Here is a 19217-nt window from a genome sequence, read left to right as displayed (position 1 = left end):
GAAAATTCCAGAGTCAAAATAAATGTGCAGCTGAAACAGTATAGGTTTTGAGAGCTGGATGAGAACTGGAAGAAAGAATGAACACGTCAGTTGCAACTTACTACTGCTGGAGAAATCTCCAACATTGAATTCTCCAGCCCCTGCTCCTATGGAGTCATAAAGTTGTATAGCATGGAAACAGATCCTTCAGTCTAATTCCTCTGTGCTGACCAGGCATCCCAATAAAATTATCCTTCAACCTTCTACATTCCAGTGAAAAACGTCCCAGTCAATCCAGCCTCTCTTTATAACTCAAATCTTCCACTCCTGGCAACATCCCGGTAAATCTTTTCTGAACCCTCTCAAATTTAATAATATCCTTCCTATAATAGGCAACCAGAAACTGCCCACAATACTCCAGAAAAAGTCTCATTAGTGTCCTGTACAATCACAACATGACACCCCAACTCCTCAACTAAATGGTCTGAGTGACAAAGGCAAGTTCGAACATAGAACATAAAACAATACAGCACAGTACTGGCCCTTGATGTTGTACTGCCCTGTGAATCCAATCCGAAGCCCATCTAACTGACACTATTTCATTCTTGTCCATATGTCTATCTAATGACCATTTAAATGCCTATGAAGTTGGCAAGTCTACAACTGTTGCAAACAGTGCATTCCACGCCCCTACTACTCTGAGTAAAGAAACCATGTCTGACATCTGTTCTACATCTATCACCCCTCAATTTGAAGCTATACCCCTTTAAGCTAGCTGTCACCATCAGAGGAAAAAGGCTAGCCTGTCCACCCAATCTAACCCTCCGATTATCTTACGTGTCTCAATTAAGTCACTTCTCAACCTTCTCTCTAACAAAAACAGCCTCAAGTCCCACAACCTTTCCTCGTAAGACTTTCCTGCCATACCAGGCAACATTCTAGTAAATCAGGAGATTTGCTAGAACCCTTTCCAAAGCTTCCATATCCTTCCTATAAAGCGGTGACCAGAACTGCATGCAGAGTTTTGTACAGCTGCAGCACGACTTCATGGTTTCGAAAACTGATCCCTCTAATAAAAGCTAACACATTGTATGCCTTCTTAACGTAGGTGGCAATTTTGAGGGATCTATGCACATGGACACCAAGATCTCTCTGATCATCTACATTACCAAGAATCTTACCATTTGCCCAGTACTCTGCATTCCTATTACTCCTTCCAAAGTGAATCATCTCACACTTTTCTGCATTAAACTCCATTTGCCACCTCTCAGCCCTCTATGTTCCCCTGTAACCTACAGCATCATCCACAACTGTACCGACCTTAGTGTCGTCCACAAATTTACTAACCCAAGAGGTATGTTAGGTACCTCAATGTAATGTCTTCAAATGTACAGAGGGAAGGATGAGCTGTGGGAAGGTTGCACAGATGCTTCAGTGTGATTTGAACAGGCTGAGTGAGTGGGTAAATACATGGCAGATGCAGTCTAATTTGGATAAATAAATAGTCAAAACAAGGCAGCAAATTTCCCAAATGGCTACAAATTGAGAGAAGGGAATGTGCAATGAGTCCTGAGTGTCCTCAGACACCAGTTGCTTAATGTTAGCATGCACGTACAGGAGACAGTCAAGGCAGCAAATCACCTTTAGCCTTCATAACAAGAGGATTCAAGTACTGGAGCAAAAATGTCCTGCTGCAATTGTACAATGCTTTGGTGAGACAACACCTGGAATATTGTTTGCAGTTTTGGTCTCCTTATCGGAGGGAGGATGTTCTTACTGCAGACGGAATGCAGCAAAAGTTGACCAGACTGATTCCAGGATGGAAAGGCTGACATGAAGAGAGGCTGAATCTATTAGACCTTTATATATATCAGAGTTCAGAAGGAAGGAAATCTCAAATAAACCTATAAAATTCTAACAGGACCACATAGGATAGATGCAGGAAAGATATTAGATTAGAGTGCATCCATTCCTGAAGGGCTTTTGCCTGAAACATCGATTTTCCTGCTTCTCAGATGCTGCCTGACCTGCTGTGCTTTTCCAGCACCACTCTAATCTAAACTCTGGTTCCCTGGGGTTGGGGAGTCCAGAACTAGAGGGCATAGGTTTAGGGTGAGAGGGGAAAGATATAAAAGAGACCTATGGGGCAACTTTTTCACGCAGAGGGTGGTACGTCTATGGAATGAGCTGCCAGGGGATGTGGTGGAGGCTGGTACAATTGCAACATTTAAGAGGCATTTGGATGGGTATATGAATAGGAAGGATTTGGAGGGATATGGGCCGAGTGCAGGGACTAGATTGGTTGGGATATCTGGTCGGCATGGACGGGTTGGACCGAAGGGTCTGTTTCCATGCTGTACATCTCTATGACTGTACCTGCAGGACTCACTTTTGCCTACAGGAAAGATATTGCTGATTGTGGGGGAACCCAGAACTAGGGGTCAGTCTAAGGATACAACATAAACTATTTAGGACAGAGATAAGGAGAAGCTTCTTCACCCAGAGAGGAGTGAGCCTGTGGAATTCATGACCACAGAAAACATTGAAGGACAAGACATTCTGTGATTTCAAGGAGTTGGATATAGCACTTGGAGATAAATGGAAGAAAGAATATGGGGGGAAAGTGGGGAAAGCAGGGAAAAGGGGGGAAAAGCAGCTGATCATCCAACTCAGATTATAATCAATGTTGGAGCAGGGGGGAGGATGTTGTCTTTGGTCCCTGCCAAACTCCTTACTCTCTTCAACAATTCCATTCCTCTTCTTTCGCCACTTCCTCAGGCCAAATGAGACTGTTTGTTCATGCTGACCCTGAACTTTCAACCTCATATTTTCACCTCCTTTATAAAGGACCCCCAGACCCATCTCTGTTATATATCTTTCTCCACTCTCTGCTTCAGGTCATCAACTGAATCTCTGATTGATGACTTTGGTCCCTGTTGGTCTGAGTATTCCAATGGTCCACATCCCCCTTCACCTTTGATCGATTTCAAATTGTCCAAGACTCCACTGTCCCCATTATATTCCACTCAGTTATCACTGCTGACTGGACTCTGTGCACAACTGAGGAAAATGACATAAAGCCACTACCTTCAACCTTAGAAGCAAGAGCTTCCCAGAGGACATTAAAACGTGAGAAAGAGTTTTTTTAAAATCTGTTCATTCAATCAACTTCCAGTCTTTTAAAACCAATGAACAATAGGCTGGATTCTATCTTATCCAGAGTTCCCTCAAGCTGAGTTCTGAAAGGTTTCCATTTACACCTCCAGGTGACATCAAGCAAAATATTCAAATCATTGGCCTAACATTATATCCTCTATTATAATTCCTTGACTAATTGCCTTCCTTGTCAAACATTTACACAGTTCCATGCACTATATTCCTAGCTCTATATAATCCTTCTGACCATTATGATTCTATGATACATTTCTCATGTTAATTTTCATTTCAAACATTTCTCCAGTTGGTTTTATAGTTGTTAAGTCATACAACTTAGTTTGCACATCTCATACAACCGTGAAATGATAAAGCCCAGGAAGTGACTATTTGTCCCACTCATCTAGTGCTGGTTCTTTGTCAAGCCATCTGACTGATCTAACTCCCCTGCTCTTTCCCCAGAGCCCTGTAAATATGAATGATTATTCCACAAAAATAATATGTACACCCCAGGAGCCCTCTTTGCAGTTCATGTCAGATAGAGCAGAAAGGTTTCTTTTCGTTTATTGAATGTACCAGAGTTACCTGTGCTATAAGGTAAGCAATCAGGAGATGTGGCTTCCTCATGGGCCAGGCCTACATCTCTCCACCCCACGTTTCCTCATCAAAACGGCATTCACGTCTCAGTGAATGGAGTTGCCTTTAGCCCGTCATTAGCCTGCTGTGCTGATGAGGTCACTCAATCCTCCTTTGCTTGTCTAACTTGTGATGTCATAGAAGTCAGAGTGTATGTTTGACCTCTCCCCTCGACAAGCAAGTTCAAAGGTCACCTGCTATCATCCATGGCACGATCAAGATAATGTTGTTAGACCTCGTTACAGTGGATCACCACTCTGTCCAAAAGCAAATAGACTACAATCAAGCAAACTGGATTGTAAAAACACAAATTATGTGGAAATTAGGCACTAATTTGCACATGGAATAATCTCCAAGACTGAGATATATCTCCAAGCTGAATATGGAAATGTTACTGAACCTGGGGTGGACCTGGACTCGCAAGATGATGTAGCCATAACTTTGCATTACCACTCAACTCTTTACTGTGTAATTCCCCATCACTGTAGTGCTGTTCTCCTGCACTCTAATCTTTTTGGGGGCATTCACAGAATCAAAAAGGCAGGACTTTTGCCAACATTTTCAAACATTTCTTCCAAGGCCATGTCTATAAATGGCCACCAGGTACATGATGCCTGCAGAAACTTCATAATTGCAAATTATTACAGCACAAGTGTGAACTGGTTTACTCATAAGGCTAATACCTCAAAAAAATTGGCTTAAAAAAAAACATGGCCATGCACCATGTCCGGAGACACATTTCTTACAGAGTTAGGTTATAAACTAGGGAAAACAATCGGTGAAGGCAGTTATTCTAAAGTGAAAGTAGGGAGTTCCAAGAAATACAGGGAGAATGTTGCCATAAAGGTAGTAGACAGGAAGAAGGCTCCACCAGACTTTGTCAATAAGTTTCTGCCAAGGGAGTTGGCCATCTTGAGAGGAATCAAACACCCTCACATTGTTCAGGTGTATGAATTCATTGAGGTTTGCAATGGGAAGCTTTACATTGTTATGGAACAGGCAGCAACAGATCTTCTTCAGTTGATACAGCACAGGGGCCACATCCCATGCAATGAAGCCCGTCATTTCTTTACCCAGATCGCCTGTGCTGTCAAATACCTTCACGAGCACGACATTGTCCACCGAGACCTCAAATGTGAAAACATCCTGTTGACCGAAGAAATGCAGGTAAAGATCACCGACTTTGGATTTGGCAAGAAGATTCATGGCTATCCTGACCTCAGCAGCACCTACTGCGGTTCTGCTGCCTATGCCCCTCCTGAAGTCCTCATGGGGGTCCCCTATGACCCCAAAAAGTACGACATTTGGAGCCTGGGCATCATTCTTTATGTGATAGTGACCGGGTGCATGCCTTTTGATGATTCGAACATCAGCAAGTTACCCAAGAGCCAGCAGAAAGGAGTGGTCTACCCAGATAGCATCCAACTGGAGGACAAATGCCAAACTTTGATTAGGGAGCTGTTACAGTTTTGCCCTTCAGGACGACCAGCTGCCAACCAGATTGTCAAGCACGTATGGCTTAGAGACAACAAGTAGTGTGACCCAAAAACCCTATGGGGCATGAACATTAGTTTCTTCATAGTGTTACCATAATGAGTGTAACGACGTTTCTAAAACCACTTGCAATTAAAGCTTTGAAAATGCACAAGCTTTCTTTTTCAGTCACTGTCGGAGCTTTTGAGTGGAAGGAGATTCTACCCAGTGAACCGTAGCCGAAGGGAAACTAGTTTGGCTGTTGTCACATACATATTACTGCCACCATCACTGAGGTACTTGGCAGCTTTGAAAAAGCAAACTTATTAGTGATTAGAAATCTGTACCGGAAGATTATAAAGGAATTTGACAGTGCAGATGACTTTCCATTTTTGAGTGAGTCCAGAATTAGGGGTCATAAATATATTAACAAATCTAATCCGGAGTTCAGGAGAGACCTGTTTACCCAGACAGTGGTGTGAGAGGAGAACCCACCACTGCAGGGAGTGCTTGAAGTGAATAGTTTAGATATATTTCAAGAGAATCTCGACAAAGCTGAGAGAGAAAGGGAGAAAAGGATCTTTAAAAACAGATCAAACTTGGAGTGTTGGGTATAATTGGCTAATATTTATTGACCACCCCTTGGTTGTGCTTGAGGTGGTGGTGACAAGTTGCCTTCTTGAATGGCTGCAGTGTAGAAATACCCACAATGCTGTCAGAAAGGGAGTTGCAAGACTTCACTGGCAATGAAGCAATAGCAATATGGGTCCAAATCAAAATGGTGAATATCTTGGACTTCTTATGTGCAGGCCTTGCCCTTTGAGATGGTACAAGTTATGGGTTTGGAAAGTACTGTTGAAGGATTCTTAGCAAGTTACTCAATACATCTTGTAGAAGGTACACATTGCTGCTAATGTGTGCCAATGGCAGAAGGACTGAATATTGAAGGTGATGGATAGACTGTTAACTCTATCCTTAATTGCATATTGGAAGAACTGAAAATTCAAACTTGCCCTGAATTAAATGGCTATATATTTGCTAATCAAAATGTATCAAATAAAATGGTCCTGACAATCTCTCACCTCCATTAGGAATTGGGCAATCCAATAACCTAAAGGCAACATCCAAGATGTTTTCATAGAATCCCTACAGTGTGGAAACAGGCCCATCGATCCAACAAGTCCACACCAACCCTCCAAAGATTAACCCACGCAGACCCATTCCCCTACCCTATTATCCTACATTTCCCCTGACTAATGCACCTAACCTACACATCCCTGAACACTATGGGCAATTTAGCATGACCATTCCACCCTAACCTGCACACCTTTGGATTGTACCATCTTTCTTCTGAAAAGATTTTGGAATTTTTTGTTGTTGGTATTTGTGTAGTCACAACTTTCATTGAAATGTAACAGGAGCACAAGAGATATGTCAAATACAAACTGATTTTGCCAACAACTAATTCATAGACAATTTAACTAACTTAAGCAAGAGCATAGTAACAGATATTGGCCATTCAACTCCTGAAGCCTTCCTCTACAATCCATTAAACCAGACAATCTCATTCATGTAGTCTAGGTCACCTGAAAGCCATCGTTCACCAACTGGGTTTGAAAATCCTTTGCTTGTGAAGCCTGTGATAATTCTAAGAGATACAGCTTCCTGGAGTTTGCAATGAGAACTCTGCTGACACAGAAAAGCCAAAAAAGCGTTTTGAAAAATAGGAATCTGCAGAGAGTATGGTCCTGATCTTGATGGTATGTCAGAATGTAGTGAAGGTGAATTTTTTTCTTGTGAAATGCCAATGTGCAGTAGCACATCATTGTTATTTTTTCTGTTGTTACACAGATAACTAGAACTAAGTTTAAAAATTAAAGCCAGGCTCCTCTCTTCATTTTGTGTTAACTCAGTCTGTATGTGGAGAAATAAATTAATTCTCATAAAATACCTGTGAACGGTTCCCACTGAGTGGGGAGTGCAGCAGATTAAAATGAACCCAAGAATATAGACTTGGAAGTTGGTAAATGCACTATGCAGCACTGAAATACATAAGATCATAAAAGAAAAAGATTAGGAGTCAGTCATTTAGCAACTCAAATCTCTCCTGCCATTCAGTACAATCAATCATGACTGACATTCTGTACTAATGCTTGATTTCCACCTGATCCACAAATCCCTTATCTTCTTTTGTGTTCAAAAATCTATTGATCATTGCAGCTCCAACAACACCCAAGAAGCTGGACAACAAAGCAGCCTGCTTGATAAGCACGACATGCAAAAACACCTACTCCCTCCACCACCAATTCTCAGTAGCAACAGTGTGTACCATCTACAAGATGCACTGCAGAAATTCACTGAAGATCCTTAGACAGCACCTTCCAAACCCCAAACCACTTCCATCTAGGCAGACAAGGGCAGCAGATGCATGGGAACACCACCCCCTGCAAAACACACATTATACTGATATAGAAATAATTTTTCTTAAATTTGGATTATGGAATGTGGGCATCCAACCAGCCAAGCCAGCATTTATTGCCATCTCTAATTGCCCAGAGGGCAGTTAAAAGTTGAGTCACACATAAGCCCAGACCAAGTAAGGATGCCAGATGTTTCGCCCTAAAGAACATTAGTTAACCTGATGGATTTTTACAACGGTTGATACTCATTACAAGGTTAACATAGAGTTGGATTTTTAATTGAATTAAAATGTTACCATCTGCCAAGGTGAAATTTGAACCAATGTATTCAGAACATTAAATAAAAACTGAAAGAACTGCTGATGCTGTAAATCAGAGCCTAAAATAGAAATTGGCCCTTCCAAGGAAGGGTCAGCGCAACCAAAACATTAACTCTGATTTCTCTCCATAGATGCTGCTAGACCTGCTGAGCTTTTCCAGCAATCTTTTTTTTTACTCAGAACCTAGGGATCTGGATTATAAGTCCAGTGACATTACCAAAATGCCACCACTTCCCCTGTTCTGCTATTCCTTCAATGCTGCTGTGTCAAAATCCTGGAATCTTATCTCTGTCTCCACCCTGTCTTCTACATAAAAAAACAATGTTTTCCTAGTTGCCATCAGTTCTGAGGAAGGGTCACTGCAGCAGAAATGTTAACTCGGATTTCTCTCCATAGATGCTGCCAGACCTGCTGAGCTTTTTCAGCAATTTCTGGTTTTGTTTCTGGAACGTTCTCCATCAGAGCATTGTGGGGGTCCCTACAGCAAATCGACTGCAGTAGTTCAAGAGGGCAATTCCCCATCAGCTTCTCAAAAAGAATTAGGGATGGGTAATAAATTGGGCTACATGGTGGCTCAGTGGTGAGCACTGCTGCCTCACAGTGCCAGGGACTGTTCGTGTGGAGTTTGCACATTCTCCCGTGTCTGCGTGGGTTTTCTCTGGGTGCTCCAGTTTCCTCCCATTGCCCAGGTTAGGGTGGATTGACTATGCTAAATTGCCCCATAATGTCTAGACATGTGTAGGTTAGGTGGACTAGCCATGGAAATGCAGGGTTACAGAGACAGGGTAATGGGATGTTTCAGGATGAGATGCTCTTTAGAGATTCTGTGTGAGCTCAATGGGTCTAATGGTCTGCTTCACACTGTAGGTACACTTTGATTCTAATAAATGCTGGGCTTGACAGTGATGCCCACATCCCAAGCATGAACTAAAATACTATCTGGAAAACACTTCATGATAAACCATCCATAGTTCCTTGACGTTGACATTTCCAAAGATTCACAAACCCTGAGAGTGAAGGGATTTATTTTGTATCAGTATTGAAACAGATTCTCCAGCCCCAGGGAGAAACAATCTCCCAGTGTCTATCATATCAAGTCCTCTGCTAATTTTGTACATTTCAAGGAGAGTTGGGAGGTCATGTTGCCGCTGTACAGGACATTGGTTAGGCCACTGTTGGAATATTGCGTGCAATTCTGGTCTCCTTCCTATTGGAAAGACGTTGTGAAACTTGAAAGGGTTCAGAAAAGATTTACAAGGATGTTGCCAGGGTTGGAGGATCTGAGCTACAAGGAGAGGCTGAACAGGCTGGGGCTGTTTTCCATGGAGCGTCAGACGCTGAGGGGTGACCTTATAGAAGTTTACAAAATTGAGGGGCATGGATAGGATAAATAGACAAAGTCTTTTCCCTTGGGTCGGGGAGTCCAGAACTAGAGGGCATAGGTTTAGGGCGAGAGGGGAAAGATATAAAAGAGACCTAAGGGGCAACTTTTTCATGCAGAGGGTGGTACGTGTATGGAATGAGCTGCCAGAGGATGTAGTGGAGACTGGTACAATTACAACATTTAAGAAGCGTTTGGATGGGTATATGAATAGGAAGGGTTTGGAGGGATATGGGCCGGGTACTGGCAGATGGGACTAGATTGGGTTGGGATATCTGGTTGGCGTGGACGGGTTGGACTGAAGGGTCTGTTTCCATGCTGTACATCTCTATGACTCTAACACCTCTCATTCTCCAAAATTCAAATAAATTTGAATTCTACTTAATCCCTCCTCATAGTGCAATCCTTTTATCCCCAAATCAGGTTTAGTGAGCCTCCATTGCACCGTCTCGAAGGCAAGTACATTCTTCCTTATGCAGGAGGAACAAAACCATATACAATATTCCAGGGATATGTAATATTCTTGAGATTAGAGTGATTTGAAAAGCTTTTAATGTAACAATAAATTTAATAGAAATGACAATGATGAACATTACTCAAATCAGAGTTTGTTATGCTTTTATTTGGCAGCCAATGGGGAAGCAGACAATTTAGAGGGGAAAAGAATTAATTGAAAACCCAGGATGGAAGAACAGGAAGTGGCCATTCAGCCCGTTAGCTTGGCCTGTTTTCTGATCTGACTGTTTCTGTTCCCCTTGGCTCTGGAACCTTTACTGAACAAAAAATGTACCATCACTTTCAAGTTTTTGAATTGAATTCCCGTCTCAACGGGTAGTTTATGGTAGAGAGTTCCAGGAGCCCTTTCTGCGCTAAGTTGCATCTGGACATTCCTAAGGCTACCCACCACTCCACCCCCCTCCAATTCCAGACTTCTCTACTAGAACCTGAATGATGACAACTGGAGAAAATTGGGACAAGGAGCAACTCAGATTACAAGAGAGTGAATGACATTATGGCAATATGAGCTTGTAAGTTATGCCAATATTAGTAAATTGACTGTGAACCGGAATGCCTAAGCTTTGCTAGCTAGCTCATCCACAAGGAAGCCCCCTCCTCTCAGAACTCAGGAAGGGTCACTGGACCTGAAATGTTAACTCTGATTTCTCTCCGCAGATGCTGCCAGCCCTGCTGAGCTTTTCCAGCGATTTCTGTTTTTGTTTCTGATTTACAGTATCTGCAACTCTTTCGGTTTTTATTCAGCTGGTTTAACAGCACAGAGTGATACCAACAGCGTGGGTTCAGTTCCCACTCTGGCTGAGATTACCATGAAGGAATCTCCTTCGCAACCTCACCCGAGGCGTGCTGACCCTCACCCGAGGCATGCTGACCCTCAGGTTAAAATTCCCGAATGACAGAGCTGTCCTATGGTGACTTATTTTTTGAAGGCAGAGGAGATATGCCATAATTTGGGGATTTTCTTTTGAATCACTTTCCAAAGTAAACAATTGAAATTATTTCCTATAAAAGAAAGCCTGGGATTTAAAGAGCAATGTGTACTTCATTCTGAGAGGTGCTGGTGTTGGACTGGGATGGACAAAGTTAGAAGTCACACAACACCAGGTTATAGTCCAACAGGTTTATTTGAAATCACACAAGCCCACTGCACCTGACGAAAGGGCTGCACTCTGAAAGCATGTGTGATTTCATTCTGAGTTTAGCACAGAAGAAGCATATGGAGACAAATACATGTTAGTCTGGATAATCAGAAACATACCTGTTACCTATAGCAATGGAAACTCCTTGATCCCGGTCTCTCTGTGAAGCTGTTACTTAAGAACCACAGAAACATCTGGCAAGTCTGACTTTTGCAAACAGGACTTTCTACAGCTATTGGATCAGTGAAAGGCTCAGAACAGACAGGGACAGTGATCAGGAAGAACTTCTGCTCTGGGCCATGCACAGAGGAATCCATTGTTAACAAATCAAAATGGCCAACTGAGGCAGCATAACAGCTCCATTATTTTTCTGTCAAACGGCAACAAAGAAAGAACTTGCATTTGTATAGTGCCTTTCATGATTTAGGAACATCTCAATACATTTTAGAGCCCATAAGGACCATCTAGCCACTGTTCATGTGCAAGAGATAAATTGTATTATTTAAAGCAAGTGAACGCGATTGTGACTATTGCTCTGCATATTATTATTAATAAAGCAAGAGACCAATTCTAAACAAGTCTCCTGGAATATTAATTTGATCTGTCGTAGCAAAGATTGAAGAATTGTACATGGTAAAGACACAGTGATTAGATTTAGGTCATATACATCATTACACACCTACATACCACTGATAATAGGGTGAATTAGTAATTACACCACTGTAAATTACAAACATTCATTTCCAAGGATCCAAACTCAAAGTGTGTTAGCTGACAATATTGTCTCTCACAAACATACAGAATTGTGTCTTCTCATGTCTGAAGAGGCTGATTAATAATAACTAATATCACATTGGCCTATCAAAGACAAGACAACTAATGTAAGAGCCAAATAAAGTTCAACAACAACAACAATCGATTTGCAATCATTCTCTTACCAATGACCTGACAACAGATCCAGATGGGAATGGTTTTAGGATGCTACCAGTAACTTGTGATAGGACAGAATAAAATCCACGTGGTGTCAACAACACATCCACAGCACTGATGTTTCTGTGATTACAGGACATCAGATTAATAGTTGCCTGAGTTACCTCCAGCCATAATGTTTGATATTCCTCCGAGGACTGAGCTCTTTCTGGACAGCGTTTGGTCAGCCCCATTCCCCATGCTCTTTCCCTCTGGCCCTGTGAGTTTTCTCTTGTTAAAGCACTTATCCCATTCCCGTTTGAAACTTAATAGTGAATCTGTTTCCATCAAACCTTCATGCATCATGTTCCTGATCATAATCATTCACCATGTCAAATGATCTTATGGACGTTTATAAAATCGCAAGGGGCACGAATAGGGTGAATAGACAAGGTCTTTTGCCCAGAGTGGGGAGCCCAGAACTAGAGAGGGTACAGGTTTAGGGTGAGAGGGGAAAGATATAAAAAGGAACCTAAAGGGCAACTTTTTCACACAGTGGGTGGTGCATGTATGGAATGAGCTGCCAGAGGAAGTGGTGGAGGCTGGTACAATTACAACATTTAAAAGGCATCTGGATGGGTACATGAATAGTAATGATTTAGAGGGATATGGGCCAAATGGGACTAGATTAATTTAGGATACGTGGCATGTATTGAAGGGTCTGTCTCTGTGCTGCACAGCTCTATCACTCTAAATAAAATTCATACCAGTACTGGTTTATTTGCCAATTAAATCTGTGTTCTTTAGTTACTGACCCTTTCACCTTCATGGTTTTTAACGTCTCCATTAAATCTTACTTTCTCTTTTTTGAAGAGATCAATCCCAGTTTCTCCAATTCCTCCTTATTAACTGAAGTTTCTATTTCTGGTATGATAGAGATGAGAAGACTCTTCAGAGGACCAAAGAAGGCTATGTGAAGACACTGTTAAGGAAAGTGATGAAGACCTCAGAGACAACTGGTATTTTACCAGCTTTGGGACTAACCTTTGGCAGTCTTTTCTTTCATCTCTGCTTGCTCCATTGTTAATCAAATCCCTTCCATGATCACAACCAGCTGTTAAATAGCACTTTTATTGTGACTGTTGGGGACAAACATCAGACCAAGGAAGAAGACATTAAAACACTTGGTCAAAGAGGTTTTCAGAAGGAAATTAAGGAAGAACAGTTAGAGATGCTTTTGTCAATTATTCCAGAGTTTACAGTCCTCAGCACAGACAAGTCACCCTACCATCAACACAGCTCAAACTCAACAAATTGACAACAGCTAAATACTCCAGCTGCTGAAATTAAAACTCTGGAGAAATTCAGCAGCGCCTGTGGAGAGATGCAGGATTATTTTAATCAGGATCAGCTGTACAAATGTTTCCCTACCAGACAAGTGAGGCAGCACTCAATATCCAGTTGTGTTACAGAAGGCCTGGTTACATCAATGAGGCAGTGGGAATGACATCATGTTAGATTATCACCATCAGCTGATGGGATGGGGTAAAAGGGGTCAAAGGGAAGTTGTTGCTTGTTTGTTGGGTGTTTCTGGAGCTGAAGGCAAGCATTATTCTCCAGCCGGAGTCCTTCTACATGTATTGACATTTTCGTTGTTATTAGCATCTCTGGTCTCCCCAACACCCCCCCAACTGCCTTTATCATTGCCCTTAACAACAACAAAGCTTTTCTTTCATTACAATCAACTGATTCTTTCATAAAGCCAAAATCTGTTCAAAACTCACATCTGTTGTGGAAGCCTTTTCTAATACTCCTTGGATACTCTGTAATGTGAGACAAAGGGAGTGCTGTCCAACTTCTCTCTCGCCTCCCTCCAAGCTAAAGCTAGTTTGACCAATAATATTGCATTCATTACTTCTCTCTAATTTCCAATCATGCTCTTATTATTGAATGTTCACCATCAAAAACAATGTTAATTGATCTATTTCCTATTCAGAATCTTAAATCTGTGGGTCTTCACCTCTCTCATAATCTTCCCTGTTTATGAGACATTGGCTTTTAAAACTCAGTGCCGCCGAAACCATTAGTTCCTCATAAAACTCTCGGGTCTATTGTGCTCTAATACTGATCAATTACATTCCAGTAAAACAGGCAACTCAGGGATTCTCAGTAAACAGAACCTACAGTAAACAGACTCTCAATATTATTTCTTCAAATGTACATTAATTCACAGAACATGGGGACTGTTAACAATGAGTTAATGGTTAAAGTTTCAAGGCCTAATCTGGGATAAAAAGAAGAGGATATCCCCAGTGAGGATAAACCTTGAGAAACCGCCTCAGAAAACTTCAGTAGTGTCTCCCTGTCTGAGTGTCTCCTCTCTGAGCTCCTTGAGCAAAGGCTTTTCAAGGAAGCCATTCTTTTGGCCAAAAAGGGGCATCTTTTACAGGCGAGACCTCCCACTTGGAAGGAACAATGACACTATGTAGTAGCTTGAGCAGAAAGTCTGTACAGAATAAACAAATCAAATAGACTCCCTGCTTACAAAGGGAAACCTTTAAATAAGAATTGTAGAATCATACATCACACAGCGATGCCATTCAGTGACAGATTTTTTGAACAGCAGCCTAGGAAAGCCCAATCTTCATACCTCTGCAACTAAATTTTTAATCCCACTCCATCTTGAAAAGTGCTGAACATACCCATCCCATCAGGCAGTGCAGCATTCCAAGTGTCCACCACCAGCCACAAAATCAAGATGCCTCTTCATCATCTGGCCTTCAGCCACTGAAAACAGTTTCTCTTTATTTACTCCTTCTCATTCTACAAGCCTTGGTCAAATCTCCTCTTAGCTTGCTCGACTCGATGGCGAAAATCCTAGTTTCTCCAGCTTCCCTAAATAATTATTCTCTCACATCTCTAGAACCATTCCAGTGAATCGCTTCTGTAGCCTCTCCAAATCTTTCACATCCTTCCTGAACTGGGATATTTCAAACCGGGCGCCAGAATCCAGCTGGAACTGAACAAGCATTACACTGCTCTTGTAGATGATGTGCCTGTCTGTTCTCTGAATAATATTTAATTATTTTGTGATTTTCAGGGCTTTTTCATCAGAATGTTTCCTTTAACTACTTTTTGAGGCCACAAATAGGCTCTTGGCACAATTTGATTTCCTCTTGGAAAGAGACAAGAAGGGGCAAGCCTTCAAACCAGGACGATGGAGAGACTCCTGTTTGTTGCCTTTCCCTGCAAGAGCCCTTTTTCTCATGGGGACTGTGGATATTTCCACTGGGATTATGTTTCCAGATGGACCTTACAGATCACATTGGTGGAATCTTGGAGTCAGACAGCACAGAAATAGACCCTTCGATCCAAAGTCGGGTGTGCCAAACTGAACTAGTCCCATTTGTCCATGTTTGGCCCATATCCCTCTAGACCTTTCCTATCCATGTACCTGTCCAAATATATTTAAAATTTTGTAATTGTACCCACCTCTACCACTTCCTCTGGCAGTTTGTTCCATACATGCACTACCCAGTGTGAAAATGTTGCCCCTCAGGTGCCTTTTAAATCCTTTCCCTCTCACATTAAATCTTATCCCTTTATGTTTGGATTCTCCTTGGCAAAAGACCGTGGCTATTCACCTTACCTATGCCCTTCATGATTTTGTAAACCTCTACGAAGTCACCCCTCAGCCTCCAATGCTCTATGGAATAAAATCCCAGCCTATTCAGCACAGTAGACGAGAGAAAACCAATGCTCTTTGAGATTCTCCAAGTCGAAATCCTAAGGGAAATAGTCCAATCAGAAAAGCTGCTGGGGAAGCCTTGCCCATTGGCTATCAGCCTACTGAGGGCAGTGTAGCCCAGCCTATCCTCGATGAGGGTGATCTCATAACACTCGGGTGTCAAGGTCAGAGGTCACCACTCCCAAACCTGTCAACGTAGAAACAAGCCTTATTATGTAATCTATGTTTAGTGTAAGCATCGCAAATAGATCCCTTACTTCACTTCCCCTTAAAGCCAACACAAACTTGTTTGTGCCTCAGAATGAATGGAACTGCTTTGTGACCTCATAAGGAGTTGGCCAATTTGGAAAGTTCAGGTGAAGGTTGGCAACTGGAAGTGGCCAAGCTCTTTATATTTCACAGCGAAGTTGCTGCTGTCAATATTATTTTAAAACATTTGGGCATATGTCTATAAAAGGTGATGGGGTGGGAGCGTGACACAAAGGAAACTTCACAACTGCAAATTATTACAGCAGGTGCACTGATAGGACAAGTTGGGTCATCAGGGTATTGCCTTAACAAGATGGCCGTGTAACATGTCGGGGAGCAAACTACTAGCACAGTTAGGTTATAAACTGGGAAAAACTATAGGAGAAGGCAGCTACTCCAAGGTTAAAGAGGCCATTTCAAAAAAGTACAACAAAAATGTTGCAATCAAAGTGGTCGATAGGAAAAAAGTTCCAAAGGATTTTGCCAGTAAGTTCTTGCCGAGGGAGTTGGCCATTTTGAGAGGGATCAAGCATCCTCATATTGTCCATGTCTATGAGTTTATTGAAGTTCGCAATGGGAAAGTCTACATTGTCATGGAGCTGGTCTCTACAAATCTTCTACAGTTGATCCAACAAAGAACCTGTGTCTCATGCCAGGAAGCCAAGTGCTTGTTTTCTCAAATCACCAAAGCCATCAAGTATCTTCACGAGCGTGACATTGTCCATCGGGATCTCAAGTGTGAGAACATCCTACTGACAGAGCAGATGCAGGTGAAGCTGGCAGATTTCGGATTTGGGAGGAAGAGCCGAGGCTATCCGGAGCTCAGTACTACCTACTGTGGCTCTGCAGCCTACTCTCCTCCTGAGGTCCTCTTGGGGGTCCCTTACGATCCCAAAAAGTATGATATCTGGAGCATGGGAGTCATCCTGTATGTGATAGTTACCGGGTATATGCCATTCAATGACTCCAGCATCAGCAAGTTACCAGAGAAACAGCTTATGGGTGTGATTTATCCAGAAGAGATTATGCTAGAGGAGAAGTGCCAGTCTTTGATAGAGAAATTGTTAACTTTCAGTCCACCGATGCGTCCAACGGCTAACCAAGTTACAAGACATGCATGGTTTAGAGAACGCAAATAAAGGAATATGCTCTAAAGAGGGTCAATACAAGAGCCTTGTTGCATTATTCCAGCAGATACTGTTCTAAGTTTTCTAAGATGGTAAGTTGGTTTCAAAGAAACGTTTTTTTGAACCAGACTTTGGTTGTGAACAACATTAAAACTGGGTATATGCACAGAAATTGGAGCTGGTTAACAAAACCATGACCAATCTATGACATTTTTATAATATTCCAATATCGCAATTTACTTAGCACCCAAAGTGACCTCTGACTTGAACGTATAACGACCAACTGACTACACCTCTCAGGAGAAAGTGAGGACTGCAGATGCTCGAGATCAGAGTTGAAAAAAAAGTGTAGTGCTGGGAAAGCACAGCCGGTCAGACAGCAAAGGAGCAGGAGAGTCAGGGTTTTGGGTACAACACTCCTTCAGGACTAGGATGGGGAAGGGGGCTGAAATAAATAGGGGGGGAGAGGAGGTGGGGCTGGGGGAAAGGTAGGTGGGATGACAATAGGTGGGGAAAGGAAGGAGGTGCTTGTGATAGATGGGTGGGGAGGGTGGAATGAATAGGTGGGAGGAAAGATGGACAAGTCGGTCAAGTCAAGAAGATGGATCTGAATCGGAGGGTTGAACCTGGGATGGGGTGGGGGAGGAGAGGTATGGAAACTGGTGAATTAAATGTTCATGCCATGTGGCTGTAGGGTTCCGAGGTGGAAGATGAGGTGTTCCTCCTGCAGTTTGCAGGTGGCCTTTGTTGTAGGCGGTGGAGGAGGACAGCAGCTCTCTGCAACTGAGAATTTCCAATATTCACAAGTGTCTGGTTTCCTATTCATGGGATGTGGACTTCACTTATCAAGGACAGCATTGCAGCCCATCAGGTGTAAGTCCACCCACAGAGTTCCTTACCCAGCAATGGTGAAGGAATAACAATATAGCTTTTAAGTGTGTCCAGGTAGCCTTGGTTCTTTCTCGCTCGTAGAACTGGCAGGCTTTAACAAGGTGCCACTACAGGAGACAGTATCCGGCAAGTGAGTGGGGACACAAGGAGAAAGAAGAAAATAGACTTGCATACATATTACACATCATAAGGAAAACAAATCAATTTGCGCAGAGCAAACTCCCTGAAAGTGACAGGATAATGACCAGAAAGTTTTAAGGGGTGCTGTCTGAAGAATATGGTTTAGCCCCAGACACTGCAAAGAACTCATCCGCTTTTTGAAATAATGCCCATGGGATATCTCTCAGTAGCCTGGGTTTAGCATCATATTCACAAGACGGCAGCACTCTCTACTAGTGCAGCACTCTCTCAGTACTGGCACAGAGATTGCCAGTCAGGATTACGTTCCTTAGCCTTTGAAGTGGGTTCGGGCATGCAAACGTCTCAAAGGTGAGTGTGCCACAGCTAAAACCAAATTCTTTTAATAATTTCCTTCTCGTCTCTTGCAACTGGCTCAGGGACACAGGGAGAGGCAAAAGCAGAAATTGCTGGAGAAACTCAGCAGGCATGCATGGAGAGAAAGCAGATGGGATCCGAAGATAATCAAACAGATGATCATCGAACAAGTGTCATTGAATCATTGGGTATCCAAACTGAGCAGCCAAATGAGACCTTAGTTCAATTGGCTGAGGGGTGACCTTATAAAATCACGAGGGCATAGATAGGATAAATAAACAAGGTATTTTCCCTGGGTGGGGAAGTCTAGAATTAGAAGACATAGGTTTAGGGTGAGATATAAAAGGGACCTAAGGGGCAGCACTTTCATGCAGTGTGTGGCGTGTGTGTTGAATCAGCTGCCAGAGCAAGTGGTGGAGGCTGGTACAATTACAACATTTAAAAGGTAGCTGGATGGGTATATGAATAGGAAGGGTTGAGAGGGATATGGGCCAAGTGCTGGCAAAAGGGACTAGATTAGGTTAGGATATCTGATTGGTGTGGACAAGTTGGACCGAAGGGTCTGCTTCCGTGCTGTTCATCTCTAGAACTCTGGAGGTGCTGCATTCCTTCAGCACTGCACTGAACAGACAACTGGTTTTTGTGCTCAGTGTTTCCAGCTCCTGGAATGCTACTTGAAACTTAGAAAATAGGAGGAGTTGGCCATTCAGCCCTTCGAGCCTGCTCCACTATTCAATATGATCATGGCAGATCACCCAACTCAGCATCTATTCCTGCTTTC

At 42.5% G+C, this 19217-nt stretch overlaps 2 protein-coding genes across 2 annotated transcripts in view; both read left to right on the top strand.

Annotated features, from left to right (window-relative positions):
- LOC122565116 (testis-specific serine/threonine-protein kinase 6-like) overlaps positions 1-17296 on the top strand; it is a 47554-nt gene extending 30258 nt beyond the window's left edge. Inside the window, exon 2 of the mRNA XM_087975942.1 lies at positions 12863-17296. Coding sequence (XP_087832068.1) covers positions 16250-17062 — 813 coding nt within the window. The 5' untranslated portion in view covers positions 12863-16249 and the 3' untranslated portion in view covers positions 17063-17296. The remainder of the gene's footprint in view (positions 1-12862) is intronic.
- On the top strand, positions 4437-5399 carry LOC122565463 (testis-specific serine/threonine-protein kinase 6-like). The gene has a single exon (XM_043721467.2). It carries the CDS (start codon positions 4492-4494, stop codon positions 5302-5304), a length of 813 nt encoding a protein of 270 aa, XP_043577402.1. The 5' UTR covers positions 4437-4491; the 3' UTR covers positions 5305-5399.
- Positions 17297-19217: the final 1921 nt, after the last annotated feature.

This window comes from Chiloscyllium plagiosum, unplaced genomic scaffold (genome assembly GCF_037043375.1).
Source record: "Chiloscyllium plagiosum isolate Xiang-an unplaced genomic scaffold, Cpla_swu_hap1 HiC_scaffold_28, whole genome shotgun sequence".
Taxonomy (NCBI): domain Eukaryota; kingdom Metazoa; phylum Chordata; class Chondrichthyes; order Orectolobiformes; family Hemiscylliidae; genus Chiloscyllium; species Chiloscyllium plagiosum.
This window is presented reverse-complemented; position numbering and strand designations above follow the sequence as displayed.